At 37.1% G+C, this 15,255-nt stretch overlaps 1 protein-coding gene across 2 annotated transcripts in view; it reads right to left on the bottom strand.

Moving 5' to 3' along the window:
- Positions 1–556: 556 nt before the first annotated feature.
- tyk2 (tyrosine kinase 2) overlaps positions 557–15,255 on the bottom strand; it is a 34,311-nt gene continuing 19,612 nt past the window's right edge. For both annotated transcript variants that reach the window (XM_084113627.1, XM_084113628.1), the window contains exons 10-24: positions 14,154–14,337; positions 13,861–13,979; positions 11,690–11,857; positions 11,528–11,615; positions 11,245–11,372; positions 7,525–7,660; positions 6,949–7,100; positions 6,723–6,873; positions 5,230–5,324; positions 4,948–5,140; positions 4,609–4,727; positions 4,328–4,500; positions 3,438–3,555; positions 1,890–2,000; positions 557–1,787 (exon numbers count right to left, since the gene is read on the bottom strand). In XM_084113627.1, coding sequence (XP_083969753.1) covers positions 1,644–1,787; positions 1,890–2,000; positions 3,438–3,555; positions 4,328–4,500; positions 4,609–4,727; positions 4,948–5,140; positions 5,230–5,324; positions 6,723–6,873; positions 6,949–7,100; positions 7,525–7,660; positions 11,245–11,372; positions 11,528–11,615; positions 11,690–11,857; positions 13,861–13,979; positions 14,154–14,337 — 2,079 coding nt within the window. In that variant the 3' untranslated portion in view covers positions 557–1,643. The remainder of the gene's footprint in view (positions 1,788–1,889; positions 2,001–3,437; positions 3,556–4,327; positions 4,501–4,608; positions 4,728–4,947; positions 5,141–5,229; positions 5,325–6,722; positions 6,874–6,948; positions 7,101–7,524; positions 7,661–11,244; positions 11,373–11,527; positions 11,616–11,689; positions 11,858–13,860; positions 13,980–14,153; positions 14,338–15,255) is intronic.

The raw sequence follows: 15,255 nt of genomic DNA, 5'->3' as shown, positions 1-15,255 counted from the left end.
TTGTAGAAATGGACCTAATTTTCAGCATCTGTATTATATATGTTTTTTTTATTTATTAAACATCAAGATTTATCTGACTTCTGTGACGTGAGACAGCTAGCAGACGGTCGGTTTAGACGGTCGGGCCCTGACCTGGGCCCCAGTTAGTCAAGGTTCAACTCTAAAACTATGTGCCATATTACTAGAGAGAAGAGCGCCATGGGTCCCAACAATAGGAGTTCACAGTTGTTGTTAAAATGTGCTATAGTTTTGTAAAACTGGTCATGGTATCAAGAGCTGGCCTAAAGCACCAGGTCTTGCATCTGCGCGCCATCAAAGTCACACTGAAATGGAAGTAGCAACAGATCTTTTCTTCCATATTGTGATATCGGATTATTGAGTTGCTTATGCAGCATTAGTTGACTGGATTGTTTAGTTGTGAGCGTTGCATTTAAAATGAACATAAGCTTGCACACAATTGTGGAGGGTCGAGGTTTAAGCGGACCAGGAGAATTTGAGCATACATCGCCAGAGAGAGGCGGTTTTGATTACAGGGTCAAAAGAAGAAAAAAACAAACATATTCATAGTTTTAATCCTTCACAAGATCTATATCAGGCATTTACAAAAAAAAAGGATAAATCTGACTGACTCTTTCTGATCGAATGAAAATCCAAAAGGATCCAGTTATAAAAAGCAAGATGCATCCCCAAAAAATTATTTTGGTATACATTTCCAATAATTACATTTATTAAAAGAGTTCTTATAGATACATTCAGTGGGACAATTAAGACAATAGCATTTGACACAAGATGGTGTACAAAAGGCCATAAAACAAAAGTAGAATTGCACTTTTTTAAAAAAAAGAAAAAATATAAATTAAAAAGAAAAACATTCAAAGCGGCATTTATATCGTACTGTAAACATCTTAATTCATATTTAAGGCCTTCCAAATAACAGCCTGTCACAGACTGTGCTTACTACCAATAAAAGCAGAAAGCAAGCAAACATACCTCATAGTATTTACACAATAAAGTTATATTGATTAAGGAATGAATAATGTTCACAACTATGCATTCTTTGGTTATTACAGTTTAACAGCAAGACAAAGGTGCAGTAAGCGATTTCTGAGAAACACTGTTGATATTTAAAACTGACACCCAAACAAGCACATCCCTACCCAAAAGAAACATGCCCCCCCCCCCCCCATTGCTCTGCTCCATATATATATAGAAAATAGTTGACAAACACTGTTGCTATTTTTTCTCATGCAGTTGCGCTAAGCACTTTATTTTCCCCGTCCATCTGAAATAAATAGCTGTATACAGTTTTATGTCACTGTTCACCTCTCTAAGCATTTCTGAGGGAGGCTTGCAGATCCGAGCGCTGACTCCAGTACGAACACCGGCACAGTTTCGGTGGAAAAAGAGGTATAGTATGTGGGTTTCCTTAAACAGAACATTTGTATAAAAAATCCTCTTTTCTGAAAATATGGGCCAATGACATGAACAGCCAAGTGTGGTCAGGCTCACAGTGAAGTGCTGTGGTTACAGGCTGTGAGAACAACACCGAGAGAGAGAGAGAGAGAGAGAGAGAGAGAGAGAGAGAGAGAGAGAGAGAGAGAGAGAGAGAGAGAGAGAGAGAGAGAGAGAGAGAGAAGGTCAGGTCAGCTTTGGTTGAGCTGAGCGAGCTGCACAGACGGTTGCAGTCTGTATGTTCCCAGGATGTCCTCAAGAGACTCAGCCAGGGATTTGAATGGTGGACGCTGCCCAGGGTTGAAGTCCCAGCATTGCTCCATCAGTAAGTAAACCTGCAATAAGGATTCAGGAATTGAAGCTTTGATTCATAGGTTGTTCAAATAAACTTGTAAGAATTTTTGTATTTATGAATGTGCCACTTAGTTTCACACTACCTCACGGGGACAGTCTCGAGGGCACGGCAATCTCTCGTTTTTCTCCAGGAGGCTAATAAGTTTAACCACAGTCATCTGACCATGGACCAATCCCATCATCTCAAAGAATTTCTATGGAAAACAAAGTCATACATCTATCAGATTAAGAGATATTGCAAACTTAAAGAGATAGTTCCAAACCGGTTTGGCTTGCTTTCTTCTGTGAAACACAAAATGATAAATTACGATGAATTCTCACACTGTTCTTTTCCATACAACATATGTTGCAAATCCAATTTGTGGTCATGTTCATAGAATGAGATTTGAGCGTTATGACTGAGGGCAAGATTTTCAGTGAATAACAACAATTTTGGTCTGTTCTTTATGTAAAGCCATCATATAGCTTTATATAAGACTTCCACAGAAGTAAGTCAGACAGGTTTGAAATGACAATGAGGGTGAATAAATGTTTTGGGGTGTTTAATGAAATAAAGGAAGCAGTTTCCTAAATGGTGCATTCAATTACATTTAATTTTGCTGGCTGTTTGTTCCAAATGTCTTGTGCTCTATACTGACCTCTACTGGTTTGGATGCATGAGGTTTGTTTAATACTTGCCACGCTCTCACACCAGATCTGTTTAGCATTTGTTAAATTATTCCATTTCATCTTTGTTTTTCTTAGGGATGCACAATAATGCTAACATAGTTATGTTACACCAATACCAATATGGTGGCCGATATAAATTTTTAATGTTATCGTTATCGGCCCAATAAGAAAATTTGGCCGATATATTAAAGCCAACAAATAATGGATTATTTCCTTCAGCTGAGGCACTTCAGATGCGCGCTGTTCAACATGATGGTTCTGAATTGCTTGAAATATGATTGGAATAACTTCAAAAAAGGGAAATATAGTTAAGGGCAACATGTGCAGCGCAAGTGCAGTGTATATAGGCTACATAAAATTAAAATGAGAACATTAATTGTCTGCTTGGGACATGGCTTTTAATGGTGAGACTTGATTTTGTAATCAGGTTCTCAAAAAGTATATACAAATTTGGATTAAGGTTTATCGGCCAATATATCGGTTATCGGCTTTCAAATATAAAGAATTATCGGTATCGGCAAAAATTTTCATATCGGTGAATCCCTAGTTGTTCTCTGTCTCATTCTATACACGTCAATAAAATTGAAATTTTAATACTGTTGATAACAACAACAACAATAAATGTTTTTTGAGCAGCAAATCATCATATTAGAATGATGATTTGTGACATGTGACACTGAAGACTGGAGTAATGATGCTGAAAATTCAGCTTTGATCACAGGAATAAATTACATTTCATTTCTGTTTTTATTGTATTTTTGATCAAATAAATGCAAGCTTGGTGGGCAGAAGGAACTTTTTACAAAAACATTAAAAGAATTCTACCGACCCCAAACTTTTGAACAGTCGTGTATTTGGCAACTCATTCATATCTTTATGTGTAAAATCTGAACATTACTGATTGCACTTTTAGCATAAACACAACAAGCCAATACAAAAAAATGACATAAACCGAGACTTACCGAAGGAGGGCTTTGGCGATGATTGCAGTTGGTCAAAATCTCATAGAGGGTCACAGCAAAAGACCAAACATCAGAGGCAAAGGAAAACTTGCTCTCCTTCAGGCACTCTATGGCATACCTGAAAACCCAAGAAATAACATGTTTTGGAATAACTGCTCTTTGTTTTGAGCCCAGAGATGAATTTAAAGTCCCCCTGTGGTGGAAATCAAGTTTTTAATGTTGCTTATCTGTCTATGTGGTGTTTTTAATATGCTTCATTTGTAAATTCATAAGTCAACAGCATTGCTTTGAGTATTTTCTCCTTAAAACTGCAGCGAACCTAAGACAGTCTGAAAAACGCGGTTTGAAATCGCTAGTGTTTCTGACGTCACAAACTACCTTGTAACCAATCACGTCAATGCGTGATCGTCTCTGAGCTGGTGTGAGTGAGTGGAGGCGGGGCTAATTTGCATATTCATAGAACAGTGAGCACTAAATGAAGCAAGGGTGTAGTTACACATTCAAGCTATTTTAAGGCATTAATAATTTTGTTTTCAAGGAATTCAAGGTTTAAATATGTCATTTTGGTGATCAAAGATGAGTTTTAAGGGATACAATTATTGACTTCAGGAAGACTTTAACATTTCAAAGTCTGGAGATAAACCTAAGGGTGCAAAAAATTGTTTTTCTTATTCAATTATTTTATTTTCTGTGGAATCATTCGATTATTCTAACGTTCTCTGTGTCGATCGATATCAAAAATGCTTTCACTGAGTGACACCACATTATGTCTAATAACATCCATAAATCCATTAACAGACCATGTTTTATTGATAAAAGCATTCTCCAAGATGTTATCACCATTAGAGAACATTATCCATCTCCCCAAGCCTCTAGCTATTACAGCTTACCAGAACACAGGACTGTCTCCGTCCTCACGAACACGATAGTAGATCTCCCCTTCGGGAATGTACTTTGTCAAGCCAAAGTCACCGATCTTAACCACACCTTCATTCTCCACCAAAACATTCCGTGCGGCCAAATCCCGGTGGACGTACCGCCTGGAGTGCAGATATTCCATCCCCTACAGGTGCAGCAGTACAGATTGGACAACATGGGACAAATTAGAAGAGTGAGGACTATCAGTTAGCTTCAGTCTTCAGTATGACTTTAATGTGTCTGAATTCCTCACCAGACAGATCTGATGTGCAAACAGGAGACTTTGTGCGATTCCCAACCGATGTTTAGGCAGGTACTCTCTGAGGCTTCCCAGTGGAAGATACTCCATGATTAATTGTACCACCTGTCCACCTAAAACAAAATACCACATATGCTACACTATGAGTGTGGCATCACATTTTGCATGAGTAGATGAAATATTTCCTACTGAATCACTGATTTGCTGCTTGCTACAGTCAGTGAAGGTGGAGTTGTTATTCAAGAGAGGGTTTTATTAGACAAAAAAAACAATATTTAAATTTGAGTCAATTTTCCTAGAATTTGAAACATATATATTAGTAGTTTTGCTCACCCTGTTCAGTACAACACCCCTTGTATTTGACAATATTGTTGTGGTAAAGTGATTTGAGTATTTCGATCTCCTTCATCCAGGAATCGTGAAGGTTACTTCCACTCTCTTGTTTCAAGGCCTTCACTGCAACATATTCTCCTGTTCCATCATTGCTAGGGTCATAGACGTACAGCATCACCTTTCCAAAATGTCCCTGTAAGCAGGTCACACAGTATCATATGAAACTGCCATATGACGGTAAGATCTGAACACAGTCTGAACACAGAAACCGCAGAAACTGACCTCTCCCAGATCCCTGATCTTCTTTAGGTAACGTTTGTAAAATATGCTGGGGTCTCTGTCTGGAAGTGACTCACATTCGGATGAAATGTCTGGATCTTTTGAGGAAGAGAATAGCATATAGAAGTCACAAACAAAATTTTTATTTATTTTTTACAGTGCAAATACTATAAAACATGAATATAGTATTAATTCAGTACCATGGTATTACCTAAGGATGCATCAACATCTAAATTTTGGTCGATACTGATAATGATATTTGTTATGTTTGATAAACAATATTATGGCTGACAACATACATCAATATTCTTTACAACAACAAAAAAATCAGTTCCAGATAAAAATGTTCATGCTTCAAGACATTAACATTTTAATGCATTGTTTAGTTCTTTTGTAACATGGGATAGAAAAAAGTTTTAATCAGAAAAAAGTGATATCAGCTGATACTAATACAGTGACGCACTGAAATGAAAATTCATGTTTACATTTTTTTTTTGGACACACTGGGTCGAAAACCAGAAATGCTCATTTTAATTGATCTTTTGTTCGGAATAACTGTTTTGTTTGGAATTATTATTTTAATATATTTCTTACTGATTAAACTTTACACTTTTTCTTCTTTTAATCAACATTACTATAATAACATCTAGGCTCCAACAACTTAACAAAATATTGTATACGCCTAACTTTTTTTTTTAAATACTATACTTGACTTCCATAGTCTTAGGCCAGTTTGACAGATACGGTTCATCTTGTGTCCCTAGTATTACTCAAAAAAAAAAAATGGCTGTCATGTTCGCTCACCCTCATGTCAAACCTGTATGACTTTCTTTATTTAGTGAAACACAAGAAGAACATTGGACCCCATTGACTTTCACTGTATGAACAGAAAAAAAAAAACACCAAATTTTTATCTTCTTTTGTGTTTCGGAATGAAATGAGGAAGAGTAAATGATGACAGAATTTAAATTTTTGGGTAAACTATCCAAAACCATCTTTAGCCGCTTTTTCTCCATCGGACTCGGGGCGAACGGTTCCAGTTCCATTTCCACTTGAGCTTGGTTTGGCACAGCATGATTACAAACTGATCTTGGCACGTTCGGCTAGTAGAATGCGTGTAGTGACGTCGCCACTCAGGATTAGTGACTTGTCCATTGCATGGCTACCAGTTTCTCTGTAGATTGCTAATAGCGCTATTTGAGCGACTTAAACACAAGTTAATAATAGAAATATCCGATTATCATCCATAACGTGCTCACTATTTACATTGCATACCATCTATAAACTCTTGCACTACCAAGACAACGACTGATGCGTTTGTATGACATTAAAAAGAGCTCGAATCCATATCCGTGCAGGCTGGACCGGTTTGGCACGGAATGGAACGGTTAAGCAGCGAGAACGGTTTGGCCCGACAATGGAAAACTGTCTTTAATGATAATACAATAAATAGAAAACCCCACAGCATGAATGATTTCACTGCGTTAAAAGCTCACTTTTAATCTGAATCTCAGTTAGCTCTCTCAGAATGGTCCGGAATGACGGCCGTGCGGCAGAGTCGTAGGTCAGACACATGCTGATAAAGCTGCCCAGCTCCTGAGATGACGGCACCGTCAGGCGACTCTGCGTCTCATAGAATCGCTCTTTCTGTAGACAGAGGAGAGCTTGTGAGCAAACGTTGAGAGTGTGGGTTGTCAGGTGCACAGCTAGAGGAAGCCGTACCTCAGGCAGTGTGTTGCCACTCATAGGAAGATCTCCGTTGTTGCAGATTTCCAACAGAGTTGCTCCAAAGCTCCACTGGTCGGCAGCGCTTCCTATACGGGCCCCGTCGGCGATACACTCCGGGGCGATCCACGGGATTCTCTCCACACGCTCTGCACATAACAACACAAACATATCAAACACAGACTTTTACATCTTCTGGAGAAAACGTGAGCTGTTCTTTCCTCTGCAAACCCCGCCATTATGATCTTATTATGAGCTGAGTAGTTTTGTGTGTTGCTAATTCATTTAATACTTAGGGTTTCTGTCACTGTTTATTCTGGACAGCTGCTTCAGTGCTGTTAATGTTATCATCCTTGACATTAAAAAACGTGCTAGACTAAAGGAAGTGAGCATCACCATTAGGAAGTGGTTGGTTTGTAGCTTCCTGTTCTATCAACCATGAGAGAATCTGATGAAGTAAACAGTAGTGACAAGCGGAGTGAAGTAACTAGAAAAATGACACAGATAAAGAAGGACAGGATGTACTCATCTCGATGTACATTATGTGTGAATAACAACACAGTTCTTGGTTACCTCCACGAGACAGAGCCGAGAGAGAAATGCCTGGGTCACTGAGCTTCACAAAAGGGGATGAGCCCTCCTCCAAACCCTTCCTGACCACCAGAATATTCTTGCCACAGACATTTCCATGGACCAAGCGCTTTGTCTCCTGTGAAGAACAATGTGATGGGTCAATCTCACAAAAAAAATAATAAAAAAAATAGGGATAATCCAAGGCTAGCTGTGCATTAACAATTTTAATGTGCAACGTGGAGTGAATTAATTTATTATACATTATATTCAACATAATATATTGTAGTTTAATGTAGTACTGACTCTGAAAACTTTAATTTTTTCTCATAGGGTAATTTTTATTTTGGGTGAACTATCCACGATACATATTGTCACTACCCATGATACATATTGTTGCATTTTTCTATTGCGATATATTGTGACACGATATATTGTTACACCCCTATGTATTTGAATGAATTATTGAGAGAGAGATAGAGATAGAGATGAGTGTGTGAATTACCTGCATCTGTTCAGCATCTCTCTCTACTAATAATGAAGCTGTGAGTTTAATTACTACAAAAACAGCGCTTTTTCCCTCTCATTGCTGAGAAATATAATGTAATAATTTATTAGCGAAGCTATTTTATTAATAAAAGTCGCGGGGCAGCGTTGATAAGTATCTTGAATGTTTGTGTGTGTGTGCAGCGCGATCTCCGATCTCTGTGTGTGAGTGACCTGTGTGTGTGTGCACTTCAAAAAAGCTCATTAATTTAGAACGGTGATTAAACTGACTTGAAGCTACCTGTGCATTAAAGGGTTTTAATGCACACCTTCCAGCCAATCAGACATTACAATTTCATGACAATTAATCATCATTAATTATCTTATTCTCATTACTGTAATGCGGCAAGAAAACAATCCTATCTTAAAGCAAATACTTTAAGTAATCTCATTAATCTGTGTATTTTAATAATTATAATAAAATTCATTTACATTACAGTAATCTGGGCCCGGTTTCCCAAAGCGTTCTTATCTCTAAGTAGTTCTTAACCTATTCCTTAACCTCTCTCTTAACCTTATGGCACGATTCCCGAAACGTTCGTTCGCTAAGTATATCTTCTGTAAGTCACACTTTCGTAAGGTTGGTCTGGACCACTCTTAGCTTTACCTTATCACTGTTGCAGGTCTATATGAATATAATTCTGAAGTTTTAATACACCCAGACAGTATTCAATTAGGCTAATTCAAGTGTTTTCATGCAAATAATAAAATTGTCATTACACTGATTGTTGTTAGATTTTTAATTATATTATTATACAATATTATTAATTTAATTAAAACGCTCTTTTAAAGGCCAGTGAAAGCATAGGCTACTGTCAGTTAAGTCCTACTCGGACGCTAATATTGTTTCTCATGGGCTCGTCTGGTATTTTAAACATTTACAGGGGTAAGTCGGTGATTTTAGTGCCGTCCGAATCCATAATATCAGTGTTTTTCTCACCCAACCCGCGTAAAAATCCCTGGCCAAATTAGTACCTTCTGTTTTTTGACAAACAGGTCGTGTGGTAATTTAATTGCCGTCTGAATCCACATCTCTGAGTTTACAAGAGATTCAAAATTCACGGTTTAAATCCTTTTTGATCACTGCCGAGCACCGTACGCAAGATGTAAACTTTTATTACTGAAATGCTGGAAAGTATTTACAAGAACAATATTTCATCGCAGCTCCACCTCAGCGAACAAAAATGGGAAAGAGAAGAAGGCACGTAAATTTTTGAAAAGGTTATTGTGGCAGCAATATATGTTACAATTTTAAAATATGTAGGCTAGGCTATTATAGGCTATTATAGTTTGGATTATTTTTTATAATATCCAATAATCATATTGCAATTTCAACTATTTCTGAAGTGCTTCATTTATAAAGAACACCGCTTTCTCACATAAACAGCCCCTGCACGAGAGAATAATTGATTCTCGAGCCATCGATATCAACCAATTCAGCACCATCGCCACGGACAGCACCCGGTAACGTCGCACGTAAGAAGGTATATCTTAAAGGCACAATATGTAACTTTTTTGCTTTAAAAATAGCAAAAATCACTATATCTATGTTATATATTTTTTATAGTTGTGTACTTACATTATCCCGACTGTTTCCAACAACTTTCAAACCAGGAGAAATTTGTAATTTAATTTGAGAAACGTCCCGTTTCTTTATTTCCGTTTTGTCGCCGCCAATGCCGTCATATCCGCGTTGTCCCTGGTTTCCGCTCGTGCTGCCATGGCAACCAGAGCTATGAACCAGAGCCGTCTGATAGTAACCAAAGCAACTGACGCGGACAACTTTGTAGTTCGCAATGTCTATCTGCACGCTGTTGTTGTTTCGTTCAAACATTATGGACCATGGCAAGCAGACTTTGGATAAAAAAGGAGAACTAAAACGAGAATCAATATCAGCGCGGTGTTTTCGAGATGCCGAGAGCTCCCATACACAGTATATAAACGAGAGCTCTACGTCCGAGACTTCGACCGCTCCTACATGTACTTTATTAAACAGGTGAGCACATTTACATAAAACTAATCAATGTTATATAGTTCAACAATGATAAAATGTCAGAATATGATCTGTATGTTATTCTAATGTTGATCTAGCTTACTGCTAGTCTCATACAGACAGACTAACACATACATTTCAACACATTCAAATGCAGTTTAGTGTGCTAGTGTAATGTTAGACCAAGTGAAACAGCGCTGCGTTACCTCACAAGTTTAATTTGTCTAATAAACTGACCTGTGAGTAGTAATTCTGCGTGTAGTTCGATAGAATGAAATGTCCATATTCCTTTTATATCCGCGGGACTCGCGTCGCGTTTGGAGCTGATAGCTGTCTCTTAGCAATCCCAAACTGCTTCATATCACAGTCATGATAAAAACATCGATGTATTCAGTCATCCATAAACATAATTAGATCGGTCGGCTTGATGTTGACGACAAGATCCATAATTCTTAGCAAATGTTGCATCATCAAACTACGCCTTTGTTATTGTAAATAGGTTAGCGACCCCTAGTGGCGAAAAATGCCATACTGTGCCTTTAAGCAGCTTCCTAAGGTATGGTTCGGGGAACACACTTAGGAACATAAACAACTTTGGTAAGATATATCTTTCGAGCTTTTTTAGCGCGCTAAGAGTGAGCGTTATCGGGAAACCGGGCCCTGGTCGATAATGATACAATGGAAAATTTTTCCTAAATATAAGCTTCAATTTCCTTTTGATTTTGATGTGTAATATCTGAAATTTCTTAAAATGTTTACAACTGAACATTTTAAATTAGAAAATATCACGTTTTTTCAAATTGCAGCAATGAGAATTGGACATATTTGTCAATTTTAGAAAGCATGTTCATGTAAAATGCATGAAAATGTCCTTAAAACAGGCTTTATTTATGCAAAAACGATTTCTTTTGATAAGATTTTTTTTCTTTTGATTTAGAGGTGTAATATGACTTGATATGAAATTTCATTAAAAGTTTTACTGCGTTAATTTTTTGTTATATAAATGTCCCCACGACAAAAAGGCCACATTTTTTTTTCTTTTGTTTTGGGGTGAAATAGGATAGTATTCGTGTTATTCATTCTAACACAGACTAATAATTTAGAATAATCAGAGTGATTTCTTTTGTCAATTATGGATGCAAGCTGTCCTATTTTAAAAGTCCCATATTGAATTCAACACTCACAAGATAGCAAAGAGCACTGGCAAGCTGTTTAGCAACAGTGAACTTCCACTGAGGAGTGACACAACCCTTCTCTCTGTGCAGGAACACATCTAATGGGCCGAACTCCACAAACTCCTCCACCATGATGTCTGTTCAAATAAAAACAGTCCAGTCAACAGATACATAATGTGTCTGACGGATGGTAAAAAGTACAGATTGTGCATAAAAAAGGAGCTCAACAAAAAACACCTATGACGACACATGCGCCCTTTAAAGAGGAAGTTAAAAAGGGCACAACACTCACTCTCAGATCCCTTTACTGAAACGCCATGCACAAATACCAGATGACAGTGTGACACCTGACTCATGAGACTAGCGGTCTCAAAGAATGCCTAGAAAAAAATGAGACAACATCATGCTTTTGCCATTGTTTTTATCGTACAATTCCAAACCAGACAACTCTTACTAGCGCTATGTCCTTGTGGCTCTGGTCCAGAATTTTAAGGACGACCCGGATGCCTTTTACGTTGCGGTGATTGTTATTGAATTCGTTGACGTCATCCTCTAGTGAGCCGTGTATCTTCAGCCAGCCTGAGTAAATGTTAGTCCTGGTGCCTCGTCCCAGATGCTGCTCCTGTATCCATTAAAAAAGATCAACAAGTGTTTCGTCAATTACGGGTATTTTATGAGCCAGGGCTTGACTTTTTTCTTACATGAAGTTCACAATTTTCATATTTTATTTTTGAAAACTATTTGCATAAATTTGAGAACAAATTACGACTATCCCTCAATCATGATGTTATTTCTAACACAACAAAATATTCTGCCACGAATAAAATTAATGTACTTGAAAACAATGTCAGTGAAGAATAATTTTTAAAGTTAATTTAAGTTTTTTTATTTATTATGTATTATACAATATATTTTTTGTGCAAAGTTTATTTATTTATTCTTATTTATTTATTTTATTTCGAAAAACAAAAAAGATAGAAATAATATAAAATACAGTATGTTGCAACATACCGAAAAAACAAACAAACAATATCTATAAAGTATTATAACAATAATTACAATATGTTCGAAAAGGAGCGGGATGAAGCAGAAGCTTATTATTTTTCCCACCCCTTATATAACTCTAAATAGTTCCAGTATATATATATATATATATATATATATCATTTTATATTCATAGCAAGATAACAAACATAGCATAAGTTTTAACACCAAACCAACTTTTACATTTTGCACCAAACAACCCTTCACCCTATATTCACATATCCCAATGCAATCAGTATTATAACCCACACTCACAATCACCTCTGTTCCTCATCATATCCTTTTAATAAAGTGTTTTTATATAACTTTTTTAACTGTTTAACTGTTTGTACAATGTTTTAACACCTGCTCCAAACCATTCCACAACCTCACCCCACAAATAGTGATGCACATACTTTTTAGAGTTGTTCTTATTTTAAGCTTTTTAAAGTTGAATTCTTCTCTTTGAATTCTTTAACCATATCAGTGAACTTCAATATATTTGACTTTAAGAATAATACATTTGTCTGTTCCTGATATCCAACGTTATTAATGATTCTGATTGCTCTCTTTCGTAATGTGCATAACGACTGTAGGCTGGTTTTGTAGTTGTTTCCCCAGATTTCCACACAGTAACTCAAATATGGTACTCAAGCAACTCAAATATTTCCAATTAAATTGTACTTTTGTTAATTACTGTATGCAAAAAATATATGTTGTAAAGGCCGTTCATTAAGTTACATTAAAGGCCCACTGAAGTGCCTTGGAACGCGCAGCTTTCTATGATGCATTTGCATAATTTCCATTGTAACAAGAAGCTACGGCGGGACATATTGAATGGCTCCTCCCCCTTTTCAAATAGCCAATGGCGTTTAGTTTACCTCACAAACTACAAGTCGTACTTGGCAGCACCATGGAAGCGAATCCGAGCGCTGATGATATGTTGGATTCGATAGTAGACGTGTGAATAAATTCTAGCCATTTCATTCTTAACCGACGTACAGTTGGAAAACGGAATAAACCTCGAGCGTTTGAGCAACCAAACTCACATCTCCAACCTATATTGCTCCGTGACGTGTGAACGGTTGCTTTGGCCAGGTTTAGATTTAGATTCTAGAGAGCATTTGATTGGAAGGAAAGTGTGATGAGAAGCTGATGAAGCTGATGAAGAGTCTGCGGTGATGTCATAAAAATACGTGATCCATTTTAGCGGAAGTGAGAGACTGTAAGACTGTTTGAATGCTTATATCTCCTAAATGTGAATTTTGTCATTGTTTTGGAAACACACCAGCTTATTCATAACCTTGATCCTAACATATTCACACTAAAAGCTAAAAAACAAAAATTTTCAAATATCAGAATTTCCCTGAGATGCATGTTTATACACTGTGTAAAGGTTTATTTCGTAAAGATCCTCCAGGTCAAAAGTGCATAGTTGTCAATATGACAAACTACATGTGTGATTTCATTTTATCAGTGCAATCAGTACATCAGTACAATCTGCCCAAGTGGAATGCATGAAAATGTCCTTATCAATGGTTTGGTGTTGTAGAGCTCAGCTCGTGAGGATAAGTAGGCGACTGATTGTGCATAATCACATACCTTTGTAATCTCCTTGTCCTTAATTTGATGAAACCTCAGTTGGCTCAGGTTGAGGGAATCAGAGACAGTTTTAATGCTACTGTTTGCACCCTTTCTCATTACGAGAAGGTTTGATAGCTCTGCAATACAACAATAAAAAACGTTAACAGGATGACTCACCAAGTGATAAGAATCATGTACCTCTGTGGAATTTTTCCTAATCAGATATTCAATCCAGGATGACTCAAAGAGGTTCGAACTGTAAAGTCTGCCAAGCTGAAAATACACACACACACGCACACACACACACTCACCTCCTGGTCTAGGGAGGCAGCACTTCTTCAAAGTGAAACTGTCTTCTCCAGACTTCAGCACGGAGGTCTTTAAACTAACGGTGAGCTCCTTTATGCTGACGAACTCTTGATCCCAGCCTTCCAGTTTGAACAAGGAGCCCTTGTGTGTAATTCGGAACTGTTTGTATATTGGATTTTCTCCTTCCTGCCAGAATTAAAGTCAAGCAGAAAAATAGCGATGAAACGGAAGTCGCGACAGATGTTCTCTTCTGTATTGTGACGTGCATCCAAGTAAAACAGATTATTTATAATAATCTGTTTATTATTTAAAGTCCTGCATACGTCACCAGAGTGAAGTCTGCCCTACTTTTTCCTTCCAATAATCTGTTTCACTCTGTATAGTGACTTGGACAGTTAATTTTCACCGGAAGGTCCAGGTATGACAATTTGATTGGGCAGTACAAGGTCAAAAAAAAAAGTAAAAATGAAACCTATGCATGGGTGAATTGTTTACAATAAGATCTATAACATGCATTTATAAAATAGAGAGGGTGAATTAGTATAATTAATTCCTTTTTTATTACATTTTTAATTCTACATTGTATTTTTATGTACTGTATATTGTATGTTATGTATATTATGGTCTCTATGGGGTTTTGTTTTGTTTTTTGTGCATGTTTTATCATCTACCAGGAAAAAATTGGAAGCTTCAAAAGTAATAATACACTCCATAGGAAAAAAGGTGTGGGATGGGTTAAGGGCATTTTGCGCAATAGACAACAACCATTTATCTTGTCACCACTCGTGTTTTTTGCCACCACTTTTCCAAACAGAAAAGAAGTGGTATAAAACAGGTAGTACTATATTGTTCTTTCACCACATAAAATGTGCGCTGCAACTGCTAAAAACTTTTTATATTTAATGGTGTGCGCCACTAGCAATTATACACAACAAAGTGTCAGGATTCTCGTGAACAAGCTTGACAAGCAACCATGTGTTAAAATGAATAAGAAACTCGCAGTTGCCACCTAGTTAAGTCAAGTCAAGACAAGTTCCCTTTACATGACGAAGCTTAATTCTTGCCTCATTAATTACCACTATTTACTTAACCTATTACAAATTA

The sequence above is a fragment of the Abramis brama genome (genome assembly GCF_963993115.1).
Source record: "Abramis brama genome assembly, chromosome: 1".
In the NCBI taxonomy this organism is placed as follows: Eukaryota; Metazoa; Chordata; class Actinopteri; order Cypriniformes; family Leuciscidae; genus Abramis; species Abramis brama.
The sequence above is the reverse complement of the archived record's forward strand: the minus strand, read 5'-3'. Positions and strand labels throughout refer to the sequence as shown.